This window comes from Ceratotherium simum, chromosome 2 (assembly GCF_057802395.1).
Source record: "Ceratotherium simum simum isolate JZ-2026a chromosome 2, ASM5780239v1, whole genome shotgun sequence".
Lineage (NCBI taxonomy): Eukaryota > Metazoa > Chordata > Mammalia > Perissodactyla > Rhinocerotidae > Ceratotherium > Ceratotherium simum.
Window position 1 is genome coordinate 68,237,076 of NC_141901.1, and position 15,263 is coordinate 68,252,338.

At 36.7% G+C, this 15,263-nt stretch overlaps 1 protein-coding gene across 5 annotated transcripts in view; it reads right to left on the reverse strand.

Annotated features, from left to right (window-relative positions):
* The window catches only part of PTBP2 (polypyrimidine tract binding protein 2), a 71,385-nt gene extending 59,841 nt beyond the window's left edge, over positions 1-11,544 (reverse strand). For 4 of the 5 annotated variants that reach the window (XM_004420803.3, XM_014780127.2, XM_014780126.2 and 1 more), the window contains exons 1-2: positions 11,410-11,544; positions 9,710-9,740 (exon numbers count right to left, since the gene is read on the reverse strand). In XM_004420803.3, coding sequence (XP_004420860.1) covers positions 9,710-9,740; positions 11,410-11,417 — 39 coding nt within the window. In that variant the 5' untranslated portion in view covers positions 11,418-11,544. Of the gene's footprint in view, positions 1-9,709; positions 9,741-10,498; positions 10,732-11,409 lie in introns of those variants that run through there. The other variant, XM_087446973.1, reaches the window with a different exon arrangement.
* Between the last annotated feature and the right edge of the window lie 3,719 nt (positions 11,545-15,263).

A 15,263-nucleotide genomic window follows, 5' to 3' on the forward strand; every position in this document is an offset into this window, starting at 1 on the left:
ATATTGTAGAGGCCAGCCCACAAGTTCACACACTCTGCTTTGGCGGCCCGGGGTTCATGGGTTCGGATCCCAGACTTGGACCTATACACCACTCAATCGAGGCATGCTATCATGGCATTCCACAACCAAAATAGAGGAAGATGGGCACAGATGTTAGCTCAGGGCTAATCTTCCTCACCAAAAAAACACAAATTTTTACTATTGTATTTCTATTATATTAATTTTAAGTAAACTTTAAAAAATACTTCTTTGCAGGTATCCTTTAAGAATACTGATGAACAGATGTTTACTGAGCACAGACTATGCTGAGACAAAGTGAAGGAAAAGTTATTACAAGAAATATTCTTGTGCGTAACATCACACCACTCATATATAAACTATAACCAAAAACAAAAAAAAAGAGAAGCTGATAGTCTCTAGGTCCAACTACCAATTGACAGATATATGGGGAACATATTAAATTACAACAGAATACAATCAGTAAATGCAAACTGTGGGCAACTCTGTATAACCAACAACCAGTTTTCTTTAAAAATAAGATGTAATTAAAAAAAAAAAACCACAGAGCTAAAAGGAGAACGTGTAGATTAAAAGAAATTTAAAAGGCATTATCAGTCTATAGAATGTGTTGATCTTAGTTGATCCTGACCCATCCTCCACTAAAAAAAAAACCCTGTAAAAATACTGAATTTTATGAGACAATCAGAAATTTTAACACAAAGTTGGCACTTGATAACATTAAGCAATTGTTTATTTTTTTGGCATCCTAACAGTATTGTGGTTATAGTTCTTTAAGGAAAAAAAAGAGACAGAAAGAGAGTTCTGATCTTTTAAAGAGACACACCAAAACAGTTACAGATGAAATGAGATATCTGGAATTTGTCTCAAAATAATACAGGAGAAGAAAAGTAGAGTGTGGATATCACTAAGTTTTAGCAATGGGTTGTTTGTTGATGACTGTTGGGACTGAGTGACAAATAAATAATGGTTCACAATAAAAATAATGTCTTGGGCCGGCCCCGTGGCTTAGCGGTTAAGTGCGCGCGCTCCGCTACTGGCGGCCCGCGTTCAGATCCCAGGCATGCACCGACGCACCGCTTCTCCGGCCATGCTGAGGCCGCGTCCCACATAAAGCAACTAGAAGAACGTGCAGCTATGACATACAGCTATCTACTGGGGCTTTGGGGGGGGGGGTGTCTTTTTTCTATGTTCAAAATTCACCACAATAGTTATAAAAAGAATCATTGCTCCAAAACACATACCTTTCATGATAACTTTTTCTGATACTTTATTACTTCTAAAGTAAAAATATTACTTAACCACCTTAGCTCCTAATGCAGTATGTCTAAAATTAAGAAAGCTATTACAGTTTAGCAACAGAGACCAAATAAGAGACTAAAATAGTTAACGATTATAGAGACTCATGATTCTAATTCACAGTGCTCCGTGTAGTTCCAAAGCCAATCTTTTTGGAACTCAGTCTCCACATTCCAAAGACAGCAGAACAATGAGCTACTTATGCATGGAGACATACAGGTGTATAGAATAGTGCCCACCAGTTCTGAAATCTTCTACAACCTACCGGCATCTCTTCCTCTCATACCCATATACAAACCATATACCATGAAAGCCAAATTATTCAGCTTACTGTTCAATGGCTGTGAATTTGTGCCTGCTATCAACACAACTTTGGCCATGTCATTCCCTCAACATACACTGCTCATCTCCTGTCCCAATTTATTTACAAAGCACAGGTCACAACCCACTACTTGCATGAAATCTACTCTGATCCTACCAACCAAAACTAATCTCTCCTACTACGGCCATGTTGAACTCACTTAAACATTGTTACTTTTCTCTTCAACTAGACAAGGTCCTAGAAGACATAACTCTTTTGGATCTCCAGCAAAAAGGGAGAATGTGGTGCAATAAAACTGATGTTTACTTTTGATGAGTGGCTCATGAGACAATGAGCATACTGAAGCCAGAGACCCTTCAAGAGGCATTAAATATTTACTGAGTATGTACTATTTAACATGTACTATTGATGATGGAGGAGCAATAAAACAAGTCTCTGCCCTCAAGGAGCATATACTGTCTCAGTGTCTTTGAACACCAGTGTCTCAGTGTCTCTGAATCACCAGTTTCTAACACAGTGCTGTCATTTAGTAGATACACTATAAACGTTATCTGTAATTTGAAATTCTAATATAAATACCAATATAAATACCCTAACAAATATACATGGCATTTTAAGAAAAAGCAAAACCTAAAAGCCCAAAGTTTTTAATAGCATACCTATTATAAACAATCAGTTATGTTCAACTATTACAAAAAAAGGTAATGGTTAGCATTATTTCATTACAATTATCTAAGAAAGCCAATGATGGTGAATTCAATAGCTGTATCATAACAAACTGTGTGTTGAGCAACTTATAAACAGTGCTTTCAAAATACTAGTAAAATCCAACTTGGAAAAAGCCAACAACTTATTTTAATAAACAGGTCCTTTATCAATTGTTCAGTTATAAAGGCTTCATTTAGTTTACTAAAAATAGAACTGCTACAAATTTCACCATACTTAAAATCTGCATCTGAAAAGTTAACATTTTACCATATTGCGTATCATCTTGTATTATTCTGCAATCATTGCATGCTTTCTGTCTTCCCAAATAATAGGTCCATTATTTTGCAATCAAAGATTTCACAGTGGCAAATGGTTAAGAGAGTAGAAATAAAACCAGTGAAATTATAAATTACAAAGAATGTAGAAACCATTTTACAGAAATCCAACAAACCTCTTACTAAAAAATGCACAAATTTCCTTTCTTGTTTTATAATCTCACTAAGCTAACCAAAAAGAAAGGAGTCTAAAACGAGAACTGAATACAGCAAATTTATTAGGGTAATGAAAAATGAAATTTCAACCTATCCTAAAGTTATAAAATGTGGACATTCTACATATAGTGTAAATCCGTTAACATTAACTGAGGACTTAGTTTGTGTAAAATACTTTTTATGCATAATATCACATTTATTCTTCAAAACTATTATAAGCCCAATTTTAAAGATAAAGAAACTGAGACAAAAAAAGTCTTAAGTAGCAAATAGACAAAAAAAATAAAATGAGATTATACTACTAAACAATTCAAATATATCTTTATGCCCAAAACTATACAAAGAAAATCAAAGAAAAAGTACCTACGATGCATCTGAAATCAATTTTTATAGAGTTGTAATAAACAAGATAAAGATGATCATTAAAATAGAGGTCACAGATACAAAGAGGCAGTCCACAGGAAAAGAAATATAAAGTCAAATATTTTAAATCTCATCCATTTCAAAATATAAATCATAAAACAGTTTTTTAAGCCTAAAATTAGCTAATATTCTAAATTTTTATAAAACCCAGAATTGGTAAGGGTGCAGAAAAACAGGCACTCCCATACACAGCTATGAAAAACAAATTAGTGAAGAATCCTTTTGGCACTGCAGTTTTCATAAACTTTTTAGCTGTAAAATTCATTTGACACAGCATTTTTACTTCTATTTTAAATATTTCCACACTTTTTACTTGCAAACCGGAATCAAACCAAAACGTCCATCAGTGTAGGAACTACATTGTGGTGTATCCATACAACAAAGAATGAGCTCTATCACCACAGAAACCATATTACGTAATTTTTACAAAAAGAAAAAAAAGGTGGATTTCTACTTTCAGCCAAGATAATGTACGTTTGCCCTGTTGAAATAACTAAAAAAAAAAAAAAAGAAAAAAAAATCACACAAAATATACAAAACAATTGTTTTCAAGACCACTGGACACCAGACAACGATGGACAATGAACACTGAGAGTCAGAAAACAAATGAGGTGAGTCCATGATTGCCCCAGCTTGCTCCCTTGAGAGAAATTTCAGGCCATCACATAGCTCAGATGGGGAAACCAGGCTGAACTTTGAAAATGCCCTTAGTTGAGAAAGCCAAGAGTCCAAGGAGACCAAAGCAACTACAGTTTGTATGGCACAGTACCAGAGAAGAGAGTTGCAAAGAGAGAACTTCAGAAATCTGCAGAGAATTCCCCCACCCCAGTATTCAATGCACACACCTAACAATGTTATGGGTGATGCACAAGTTATTTTTCTTATTATTTAAATCTTTTAAAAAGATAACTGGCTGTTTAAACAAAAAGAATGCAGAACAGAATTTATTACATATGTGGAAGTAAAATGTATGATAACAATAGTACAAAGGCCAAGGAAGATAAATATCCTATTATAATATTCACATAGTATATGTGAAGTGGCATAAATATTCCTTGAGAGAAGACTGTGATAAGTTAGAGATGTATGCTATAATTCCTAAAACAGCCACCAGCATAACAAAACAGTTATAAGCTAATAAGCTAACAATAGATAAAATGGAAGAAAAAAAACATAATCCAAAAGAAAGCAGAAAAGAGAAAAAAGGGACGAACACAAGAAATAAATAGAAAACAAACACCAAAGTCGTAGTTTTAAAACTAACCATATTAATAATAACATTAAATGTATACGGTCTTTAACCAAAAGAAGAGGGTATAGTTTGGATTTAAAAATCAAGTTCCAACTTCATTATGTCTACAAGAAACACTTTAAATCTAAGGACATAAATAGGTTGAAAGTGCAAGAATGGAAAAAGATATACCATGTGAAATCTATTCAAAAGAAAGCTGAGATGGCTGTATTAATAACAGAAAAATAGGTTTTTGTTTTTTTTTTTAATTTTTATTTATTTATTTTTTTCCCCCAAAGCCCGAGTAGATAGTTGCATGTCATAGCTGCACATCCCTCCAGTTGCTGTATGTGGGACACGGCCTCAGCATGGCCGGAGAAGCGGTGTGCCGGTGCGCGCCCAGGATCCGAACCCGGGCCGCCAGCAGCGGAGCGCGCGCACTCAACCGCTAAGCCACGGGGCCGGCCCAGAAAAATAGGTTTTAAAGCAAACAACATTACCAGGGATAAAAATGGTCATTGCATAATAAAGAGGACATAATAATCAAGAGGACACAGTAATCCTACGTACTAATCATAAAACTTCAAAAAACATAAAGCAAAACTGGTAGAACTTCAAGGAGAAACAGACAAATGCACACGTACAGCAGGAGATTTCAATATCCTTCTCTCAATAAGTGACAGAACAGACAGAAAATCAAGAAGGACAGATACGACTTGAACAAATTTACAAAGATCAGTCTTACAAAACGTCTTCTCTAGCTACACTGGAATTAAATTAGAATAACAGAAGATATATGGAAAACTCCAAATATTCGGCAATTAAATAACATACTTCTCAAAAGCCCATGGGTCAAAGAAATAAAAAATATCAGAATGTATTTTGACTTGAATGAAAAGAAGTAAACACGTCAAAATTTGAGAGATGCCATGAAAGCAGTACTTAAAGAGAAATATATAGCATTAAACCTCTATAATTAGACAAGGCATCATGTCAATGACATCAGCCTCAATGTAACTAAGTAGAAAAAGATGAGCAAACTAAATAGAAAGCAGAAGAAAATTAAAACAGCAGAAATCAATAAAATAGGAAACAGAAAACAACAGAGAAAACTCAATGAAACCAAAAGCTGAGTTTTGGAGAATATTAATAAAATCAATAAACCTTCCACCAGACCAACAAGGAAAAAAAGAAGACACAAATTACCAACATCTGGAATGAGATAGGTGAAATCACTACCGATTCTATAGATATCAAAAGCATAAAAAGGTATTATCATGAAGAACTCCATGGCAAATAAGTTCAATAACTTGGATGAAATGGACTAATTCTATGGAAGACACAAATTACCAAAGCTCACTCAAGAAGCTTTAATTAATTAATTAAATAAATTGAATATGAGGTTTAAAACCTTCCCACAAAGAAAACAAACACCAGTCCACAGAGCTTTACTGGTAAATTGTATCAAACATTAAGACAGGAATAATATCATTTAGGTTGTTCACTCTAATTTCAGGAACAAAATAAAGATCATCACTTCTATTCATTATTGTACTAGATGCCATCGGCAAGAAAAAGAAAAAAATGGCATCCAGATAGAAAAGGAAGAAGTAAGAGAAACCGTCTATGTAGAAAATCTAATGGCGTCTACAAAAAAAGCTATTAGATCTAATAAGCAAGTTTGGCTAGGGTGCAGAATACAAGAGCTATACGCAAAAATCATTTGTATTTCTATACACTAATAACTGGAAATTGAATTTTTTTAAATATCATTTACAATAGCATCAAAAAACACAAAATAAGGATAAATCTGACAAAAAATGCACAAAACTTGTAGAGTGAAAACTAAAAACACTGCTAAAAGAAATTAAAGATCTAATGAAGAAATAAGTTGTGTTCATGGATGGAAAAACTCAACACTTAAAATGTCAATCTTCTCCAAACTGTTTTATAGATTCAAGTTAATTAAAATAAAATCTCAGCAGGCATTTTTGTAGAAACTGGCTCATATGAAAATGTAAAGGACGCAGACGAGCCAAAACAACTCTGAAAAAGAACAAAGATCGAGGACCATGACTGCTTGATTTTAAGACTTAATATAAAGTCACAGTAATTAAGACAGTATGTTTTTGGCATCTAATAGACAAAAACGGGTCAATGGAAAAGACTACAGTACAGATAGAGTCATACATACATAGATAATTGATTTTTGACAAAGGTGCAAAGCCAATTCAAGGGAGAAAGGATAGTCTTTCAACAAATGGTGCTGGAAAAAGTGGATGTCCATATCCAAAACTAAAACGTTGATTCATACTTTGCACCACATTCAAAAAATTTACTCAAGAAGACTTAAATGCAAAACCCAAAACTATAAAACTTATAAGAGAAAACAAAGGAGAAATCTTTGTGACCCTGGGTTAGGCAAAGATGGCTTAGATATGACACTAAAAGCATGATCCATACAGGATAAAAATTGGTAAACTGAAGTTCATCAGAATTAAAAACTGCTGTTCTTCTAAGACACTGTTGAGAGAATGAAAACATTAAGTGGCAGCAAATAATATTTGTAAACCATGTATCTGATAAAAGACTTGTAACCAGAATGAAGACTTCTCAAAAGTCAATAATAAAGAAATAACCCAATTTTAAAAAGTGGGCAAGAGATAGAAATAGACACTTCACCAAAGATGACATACAGCTGGTAAAAAGCACATGAAAAGATGTTCAACATTATAGACATTAGAGAAATGCAAATTAAAACCCTAAGATTACCACTTCATACCCACTAGAATGTCTATAATCAAAGACAGACAGTAACAGGCATTGGAGAGGATATGGAAGGACTGGAAATTTCAGATACTACTGGTGGCAATGTAAAATATAGTACGACCACTTTGGAAAATAGTTTGTCATTTCTTAAAAAGCTAAACACATGCCTACCATATGAGCCAGCCATTCCAATCATAGGTATTCCCCCAAGAGAAATGAAAGCATATGTTCATACTAAGACTTGTACAGGAAAGTTCACAGCAGCTTTATTTATAATAGCCCAAAACTGGAAACAACCCCAATGTCCATCAAGAGTTGAATGGATAAACAAATTACTGTATATCCAGACAATGTAATATTACTAAGCAAATAAAAAGGAATAGACTACTGATACACAACATGGGTGAATCTCAAAATAATTATACTGAGTGGAATAAGCCAGACAAAAAAAGGGTACATGTTGTTTGATTCCATTTATTTAAAAATCTAAAAAACTGCAAACTAATCTATAGTGACAGAAAGCAAAACAGTGGTTGCTTGGGGAAAGAAAGGCAGATGGGAGGGATTACAAAAGAGCAAAAATAATACTTTTGGAGGTGATGGATGTTCATTATCTTGATTGTGATGATGATTTCACAGGGATATACATATGTCAAAACATTGTACACTTTAAATATGTGCAGTTTACTTTGTCAAATTATATCTCGATAAAACTTTTTTTTTAAAAAAAAGGCAAGATGTGGGCCAATACACATGGTATGAATCCATTTGTGTAAATAAATAAGGATGTTTATATGTGTGGTAATATCTAAACCAATAATTTCAGGAAAAAATGCACCAGAAAAATTTTAACATCATTACTTACACCTAAGAAATAGGACTGGGAATCAGGGAGAAATACTTTCAACTTCAAAGTTTTTTACCATGTACATGTATTACTTTAACTAAAAAGAAAATATATTTATGAAAGTTTAATTACTTATACATAGGTCTGACTCCCAAGTAAAAACTCTTAACCACTATCCAAGAACATAGCTTGAGTTATTCAAACTTTTATATTAAACAGATAAAAAATGGTTAGCAATTATTTTCATATCATTTTCTAATGTTTTCTCCTCAAACTAGTACTAATACAGAAAACTAGTGTAATCAATAAACCATACCTAGACATCTGATTCCAAGTCTCCTCACTTCTCTCTGCCTACTCATTCTTGGTCTTGTCTGAGTTTCTTCTCCCATCATCCACTAATAGTAAACAATTCAGACTTCTATCATTTACTCTCTTACAAAATTCACTTCCAGAGGATATCTGTTCGGATGGTAACTACAACATCTACATCTTGCACTCTTGAGCTATTCCTGATTTCAAATCCTACAACTATCTGAACTCAGAAAATATCATTGCCAAATAAAAAATATGCCTTCCCTAAAAATGCTCATTATTTCTCCCCTAAATCTACATAATATGAACTCAACAAATAAGCCTAAATATTAAGGATCGACAAGTATCTAATTCACTGTAGGGTAAAGGACAGAAAATAAACAAGAAAACACAAAAGTATTCTGAAGAATATCTCACTGTTATGGATGAAATTTTAAGAATTCCAAAAAATATTCTGAACAGTAAGCATCACTGGACTAAGCACACAGCCTCTCAAGACTACTCACACTTGAAGGGGGAAAACATCACTGCATCCAACAAGTATCTGAGTACTAGACTTTGGAAGGTGTCTCACCAGGCTTGGAAAATTAACAAGATAAAAGACAAGGACCATGCCCTAATAGGGTAGACAGGCTTGCAAACAAAAATTATAACACATGATGATGTTAAAATGCGCAAGGATTCAAGGAACCGAAAGGCATAAGCATTAGAACTAAGGTTTAAAGAATGAGTAGTCTTCCTGGCCAAAAAGTGTGTGAGGAAAGACTACCATAAAGCCTATTTTCCTTTAACGGAGCTCTAAACTTCTGACTCTAATTCGAAGCTAATTGCGTAAACAAGTTTCTTTTCTTTTTAAGAATCAGGGTAACTGATTTCTAATGTGGCTTACCATTGACAAAAACATTTTAGTCTTCATAAGACAGAAGAAGAGTAAAAATATTCTTAGGTCAATAAAATTATATGATTTAAGTCAAATCACTTATCTGTCCACTTAAAACCATAATTTCCCCTCAGAAAACTGGGATATCATGTTATATTCACAAGAAGCCATGTCTGAAAGCATTTCTAATTCCCTGAGCACCATTCATACCTACTTTAAAATGTTCTCACAGACTGCCTTTCCAGAAAAACTTATGGTTGTTGTCTAGATTATAAACCATTTTTATAATCCAACTTTAAAAATTAAATGAAATATTTTACACTCAGGTTTTGTTAGCTATATCAGTTTTCAAAAGCTAACTGAAATTTAATCCAGTTTTCATTAGTTTCAAACAATCTTTTCCTACCTTCACGCCAACTGCAACCTCAGTGACAATTCTGTAAAGAAAAAAAAATTAGTTTCAACCTCTTGTTATTCTTCTAATGCTCATTCTTTGATAGGAAACTTTTTAGGGTAGTTCATCATTCACAAATCTTCCACTCAAAATGCAGATCGTCAGTAACACTTCTTGTACTATTATCAACTTGGGTTTCTAGAAATGACTTTCAAATGTGAGACGAAATTCACTAAACTTATGGTATTTTTTAACACTTTAAATAGCAAAAAAAATAAAACCCCAAACAGTATAATGCCATTTTTACAAAGCTAGTACACTTAGATTAGTAATTTAAAATGTGAATCAACTCTTTAGTCATCTTGAGAGAATCAGGGTACATGAATTCCAGTGCAAGTTTTGCCATCAATTTCCATGTTGATATAGGGGAATACTGAACTTCTCTAGATCTATGTTTCATCTGGAAAATAATATCTAGATAAACTCTAGCATGATTTGAGTTTTGTTACTGTTAACTTTTATATGGTCTTGATATCTTTTAAAAACACCAAACTCCAGACACTGAATCAAACTCTTATTTTACTTCTGACTCTTCAAACACTGTTATTGATTCTAATACATGTACTTTTTAAATGATACTGTTTTTATACCCCGCCAAATGGGCTGAATACTGCTATACTTTCGCCCTAAAGGGTGCTCCTTCCGAACAATGAGTTAAACCACTGAGGGACTTTTCAGATGTGGAGCGTTAAGTACCAGGGAGACCCTGGTGCATACCCTTTTCCAAAGCCCTTGTCTCACCTCACTCAGCATTCTATGTCCACTCGGGCTCTCAAAGATGCAGCACGGTTCTGGCTTTTTGTAGTTGTTTTGTTTTTCCAGAAACTGGTCAAAGTAGCTAAAAAGATGGCCCTGTGTTGACTATCTGCTCTTGTTTCTGCCATGGCTGTTGGCCTTCGCTCATGTGACTGATGTCGACCACAAACACTTCGGTTTTGAGATGATTTAATTTCTGGGCCCTTTTGCCAAGCCTTCACTGTTCTTAGGCCCCACAAAAAGGCATTTTTTCCGCCTCCCGCCCCCACTCCCAGACGCAAGTGAAAACAAAGGAGTATGACATCTGCCCTCCCCCTTCCTCCCGCCGCCGCGCGCCTCCGCGCCCCCCTTGCCCGCGGCGCCCACTTCGCTCTCCCCAAGCTCCCGCCAGGGCATCCCCCCGCCGGGGCGGGCCGGGCGAGGCCGGGGAGGTCTGGGACGGCCGGCGTGCACAGGGGGGCCTCTCCTCTCCCCAGGAGCCCCACACAGGCCTCCCCCTCCCGCCACGACACCCGTTCGCACAGGCGCGCTACCCCAGGGTTCGGGTCCCAGGGTACAGAGCGAAATGGCTCCTTGAGGGGGCAGGGACGGGCCAGACGTTCTGGGGTTCCCTCCCCATCCCCCGCCGCCGAGCCGGTGCCCGCTCCCCCGGCGGGGTCGTCGCCCCCGCCATCGCCCCAACGCCTGCCCTGCCTACGAGCCTGCTTTCTTCTCATTTTCTCGACCAGAGCCCGCCGGGGGAAGCAAACGAGGGGTGTGTGCGATGGGGCGGGGGTTGGGTAACGGCAGCCCAGCCCCGGGAGGGGCCGCCGGAGGGTTTCTGCCCGACCCCGGACCCGGCCGAAGGAGGGCCCAACTCCCCTCTCACACACCTCCTCGCCGGCCCCATTACATACCCGTCCATTGCCGAACCGGACAAAGCTTCGCTCACAAGAACCGAGCCACGCAGCCAGCGAGACACACAAGCGGCGAGAAAATGGCGGCCAGGGCCCGACGGAAATTGCCGAAGGTGCCGGAGCGCACGGGGCAGCGCGCGGCAGCGGCGGCGCCGGAAAGAGCCGAGCGCGCCGGCGCCCGGCGGCGGGAGGCGAGCGGCTGGGCGCGGGGACGAGGGGGAGTGGGTGCCGCCGCCGTCGCCTCCTCCGCGCCGCCGCGCGCCTGGGGCCCTCCGTCCTCCACCCTCCGGGCCCAGGCCTGCTGCTGTGAAGCATGGCGTCCTGAGTTCCTTCTGGATGCTCCTCTAAGAAGTCCCTGTTGTCCTCCCTGGGTGGTGTGGGTGGGACACCTCCCAGCGCTCCATACCCAGTGCCTCGGACCTCAGGAGGGTGGCCCCTGGACTGCAGGACTGCCCCCGGGCAGCTTCCGCTTTTCCCTCCAAACCAAGTCCCAACTTGGCTACTCTCGACCTATGGGGGCCAAGGAAAAACTGTTTTATACCTTTCCTCCTATGCCATCTGTTATTTGCAAACCCTCTTCATCCTCTAAAACAAAGATCAAAAAACTTTACCCGGTGAAATAAGACCATTAGTTAGTAAAAACAATACTTTCCAAAGCAAGTAGATCTCATCAGACTGAAACAGGCTTTTGCTTCCAGATATTTGTCATTCCATACCAAATGGAGGAAACTGATTCTCGCCTCAGTTGATGCTTAGTGAGCACCTGTAGGGAATATTCACGCTACCCTGGATGGGAAAGGACACAGGTTGAGCCATGTGTTAAAGAGTTGGTACGAAAAAATGCTACCAGTAGTTATGATCTACTGTTTACGGGCTTGAAAGCGGAGGTGGAGATGGGAGTGGTGGCTCAGTCTTCACCATTGATTAGAGATGGAAGAAACATTAAAATGGGTTACACAAATTGACTCCCTTTTCTATGTCTCATGGTCTCCATTTTAATTTTAATAGCATATTGGACATCTTTAAAGTGTTTTTATCAGAGGCTCGACAAAGTTTCAGAAGGCACCCATTTTTGGAAAATTTGCTCCATGAGTGACTGCTTTGCCAGTAACTTTTCCTCTCCTCCACCCTTCACCCCCAACCACAACACACAAATGCGCTGCTAACCCTGAGAAATGAAAAAAATTACCTATATCTATCCAGTTACTCTCAATGCCCTCTCTGGGTTTTCCTATATGTCCTTCAGGCAAACCTCTTACCCCTTTACTAATGGGAATTTCAATGTACTAAATGGTACCTTTGGTATAATTCATAAAATTATATAATTTTTGAAGTTGGACAGAACCTTAAAGAGCATCTTGTCCAAATATTTTGTTATAGGACTCTTCAAAGCACTCAAACGTTAAAAAATCTTGATTTGCCTCAGAGATTGGCAATCCTTAAAAAAAAAAGCCATTTCCTACAATGCCTTCCCTTCGCCTTAACCATTGACTTATGATACGTAAAGGACCCAGTACCAGTGCCATTAATAAGCACTTTTCACATATTTGTGGTTTTGTACATGTGTTTTCACTCAACAATTAAATATGTAAGCTCCCAAAGGGCAGGAACTCTAGCATAACTTCCTGTATTCCGCACATCAACTCAATCAATGTTGATTGATTTGCTCTTGCTTTATCTTGACAAAGACAAATTGTTCCATGAGGGAAGCCTGTTCTTAGGTGGCAAAAGAAATTATAGTATTCACAAAAACATTTTCTTTATAAATAAATTTTCTTTATTTTTTTCTCCTAATAAAGTACAAGACTACGAACAAACAATAGTCAATATGCTTGCTTATTTAAACCCATCTCTTTCTAGAAAAGATTTAAGATTGTTTACAAGACATATAAAGTACTAGGAGAAAGAAATAAAGTGAAATAAGAAAGACTAAAACAAAAGGACCAACTCGAACATGGAGTTGGGAATGAGGCTAGTGTAACAATGTATATCGCAAAAACATGATTGAAGACTGGGTCCAAGTTTGGGCTCTTTCATTTAGTAGCTGGGTGACGTTAGGCGTGTTCATTAACCTCCCAAGGAAAAAGTTTCCTTTACTGAAAATAATAGGATTTCCTTTACCGAAAATGAAAATGGAATAAAAAATAGGGACTTCATCCTAGAATGTTGTGAGGTCTAATGCCTTAATGTATGTGAAGCACCTCCCTAGCTCGATGACGGGCTACAATAAATACCTAATAAAGGGTGCTATCATCATCCTTATTATTTTGTTATTAATTATTATTATTCATTTGGAAAGAAACTGGTCACAAATTTGGCTCTCAGATTTTTAATAGCCAGCAATATTCATATAAATAAATCTATATAGAGATTTTCACAAAGGTTAAACATGTCACTAAAGTAATTAGATTGACTAGTATCTAGTGGAATAAATCTGGGAAAATGTCATAGATAAATTTCTAAAACCCCATCCAAATCTAAATTTGTATGATTTTATGAGTTAATCATGGGGTAGATTATTCATCTCAACATTAGCAGATGGCCAACCTTTGTAATATATGACAAGACTACACTAGTGTTTATGGATTCCTAACAAAGTAAGGCAATAAAAAGTGAAGTGGCTGTACAGTATTATTTTCGTACCCATATTTTTTTTCAGTATAATGATTTGTTCTTTCCTTTCTGAATGGTAAATGTTTTGACCTTTTACGGAGATTTACATTATGTGAACAATGATTAAATCTAAATTTCAGTGTATGCTAAGCCAAAATGAGGTCTAATATTGATGCGATAAAAATAGGAAATAGGATCTTTTTCATAATGTTCTGATTTTATTCTGAGCCCCACCTCTCATCTGCTTATAGTACTAAGGACTTTGTTTTAACTTCTTCATGCTGCAGTTTCTTCCTATGAGAAGAGGGAATCATAATACGATCAATTAGATATTTTTTTGGGTATGTATTTTTGGACAGGTGATTTAAATTCAAAATAGAAAAAACAAATTCAAGAGATATAAAAGCATATACAAAAAGCCCAAAAGGACAAATATAGAGAGACAGAAAGTAGATAAGTGGTTGCCTAGGGCTGAGAGTGAGAGTAGAAAATAACTGTAAATGGACACAAGGTTTCTTTTTAGGATGATGGAAATGTTCTAAAAGTAGATTGTGGTGATGGTTGTACATTATACTAAATACACTAAAATTCATTGAATTATACACTTAATACTGGCAAATTTCACAGTATGTAAATTATATATCAATAAAGCTATTAGAAAAAGAAAAAGCATATACTTTCTACTCCTGCTCGCTGGCTACTGAGTCCTGTCTTCCAGAGGTAACCCATCCTACCAATTTATTGCATATCCTTCCTGACATGTTCTAATGCATGAATTGATGACATACAGGTTTTCTTTTTTTCAAAGTAGTTACTACAGCACACACTGTTCTGCAACTTATTTTTTTGCTTAAAAAATATATCTTAGAGATATTTCCTTATCAGTACATTTAGAACTGCCTCATTCTTTATATAGGACTGCATAATATTCTACCAAATAAGTAAATCAATAAACTAGATCTCATTGAAGGGCATTTGGGTTGCCTCCAATCTCACTATTTACAAACAATTCTGCAATGAATATCCTTGTTTCTAAGTCATTTGCCACATGTAAGAATATATTTGTTGGATAAATACTACAAATTAAATTCCTAGGTAAAATGCATTTTTAATTTTAAAAGATGCCATCAAATTGCCCTCCAGATTTTTGAGTCCTTGTGGGAAAATATTTGCAATTCCTATAATAAAAAAAGGACTGATTTCTTTAATATATAAGGAGTTCCTACAAACAAAAAGTCAAA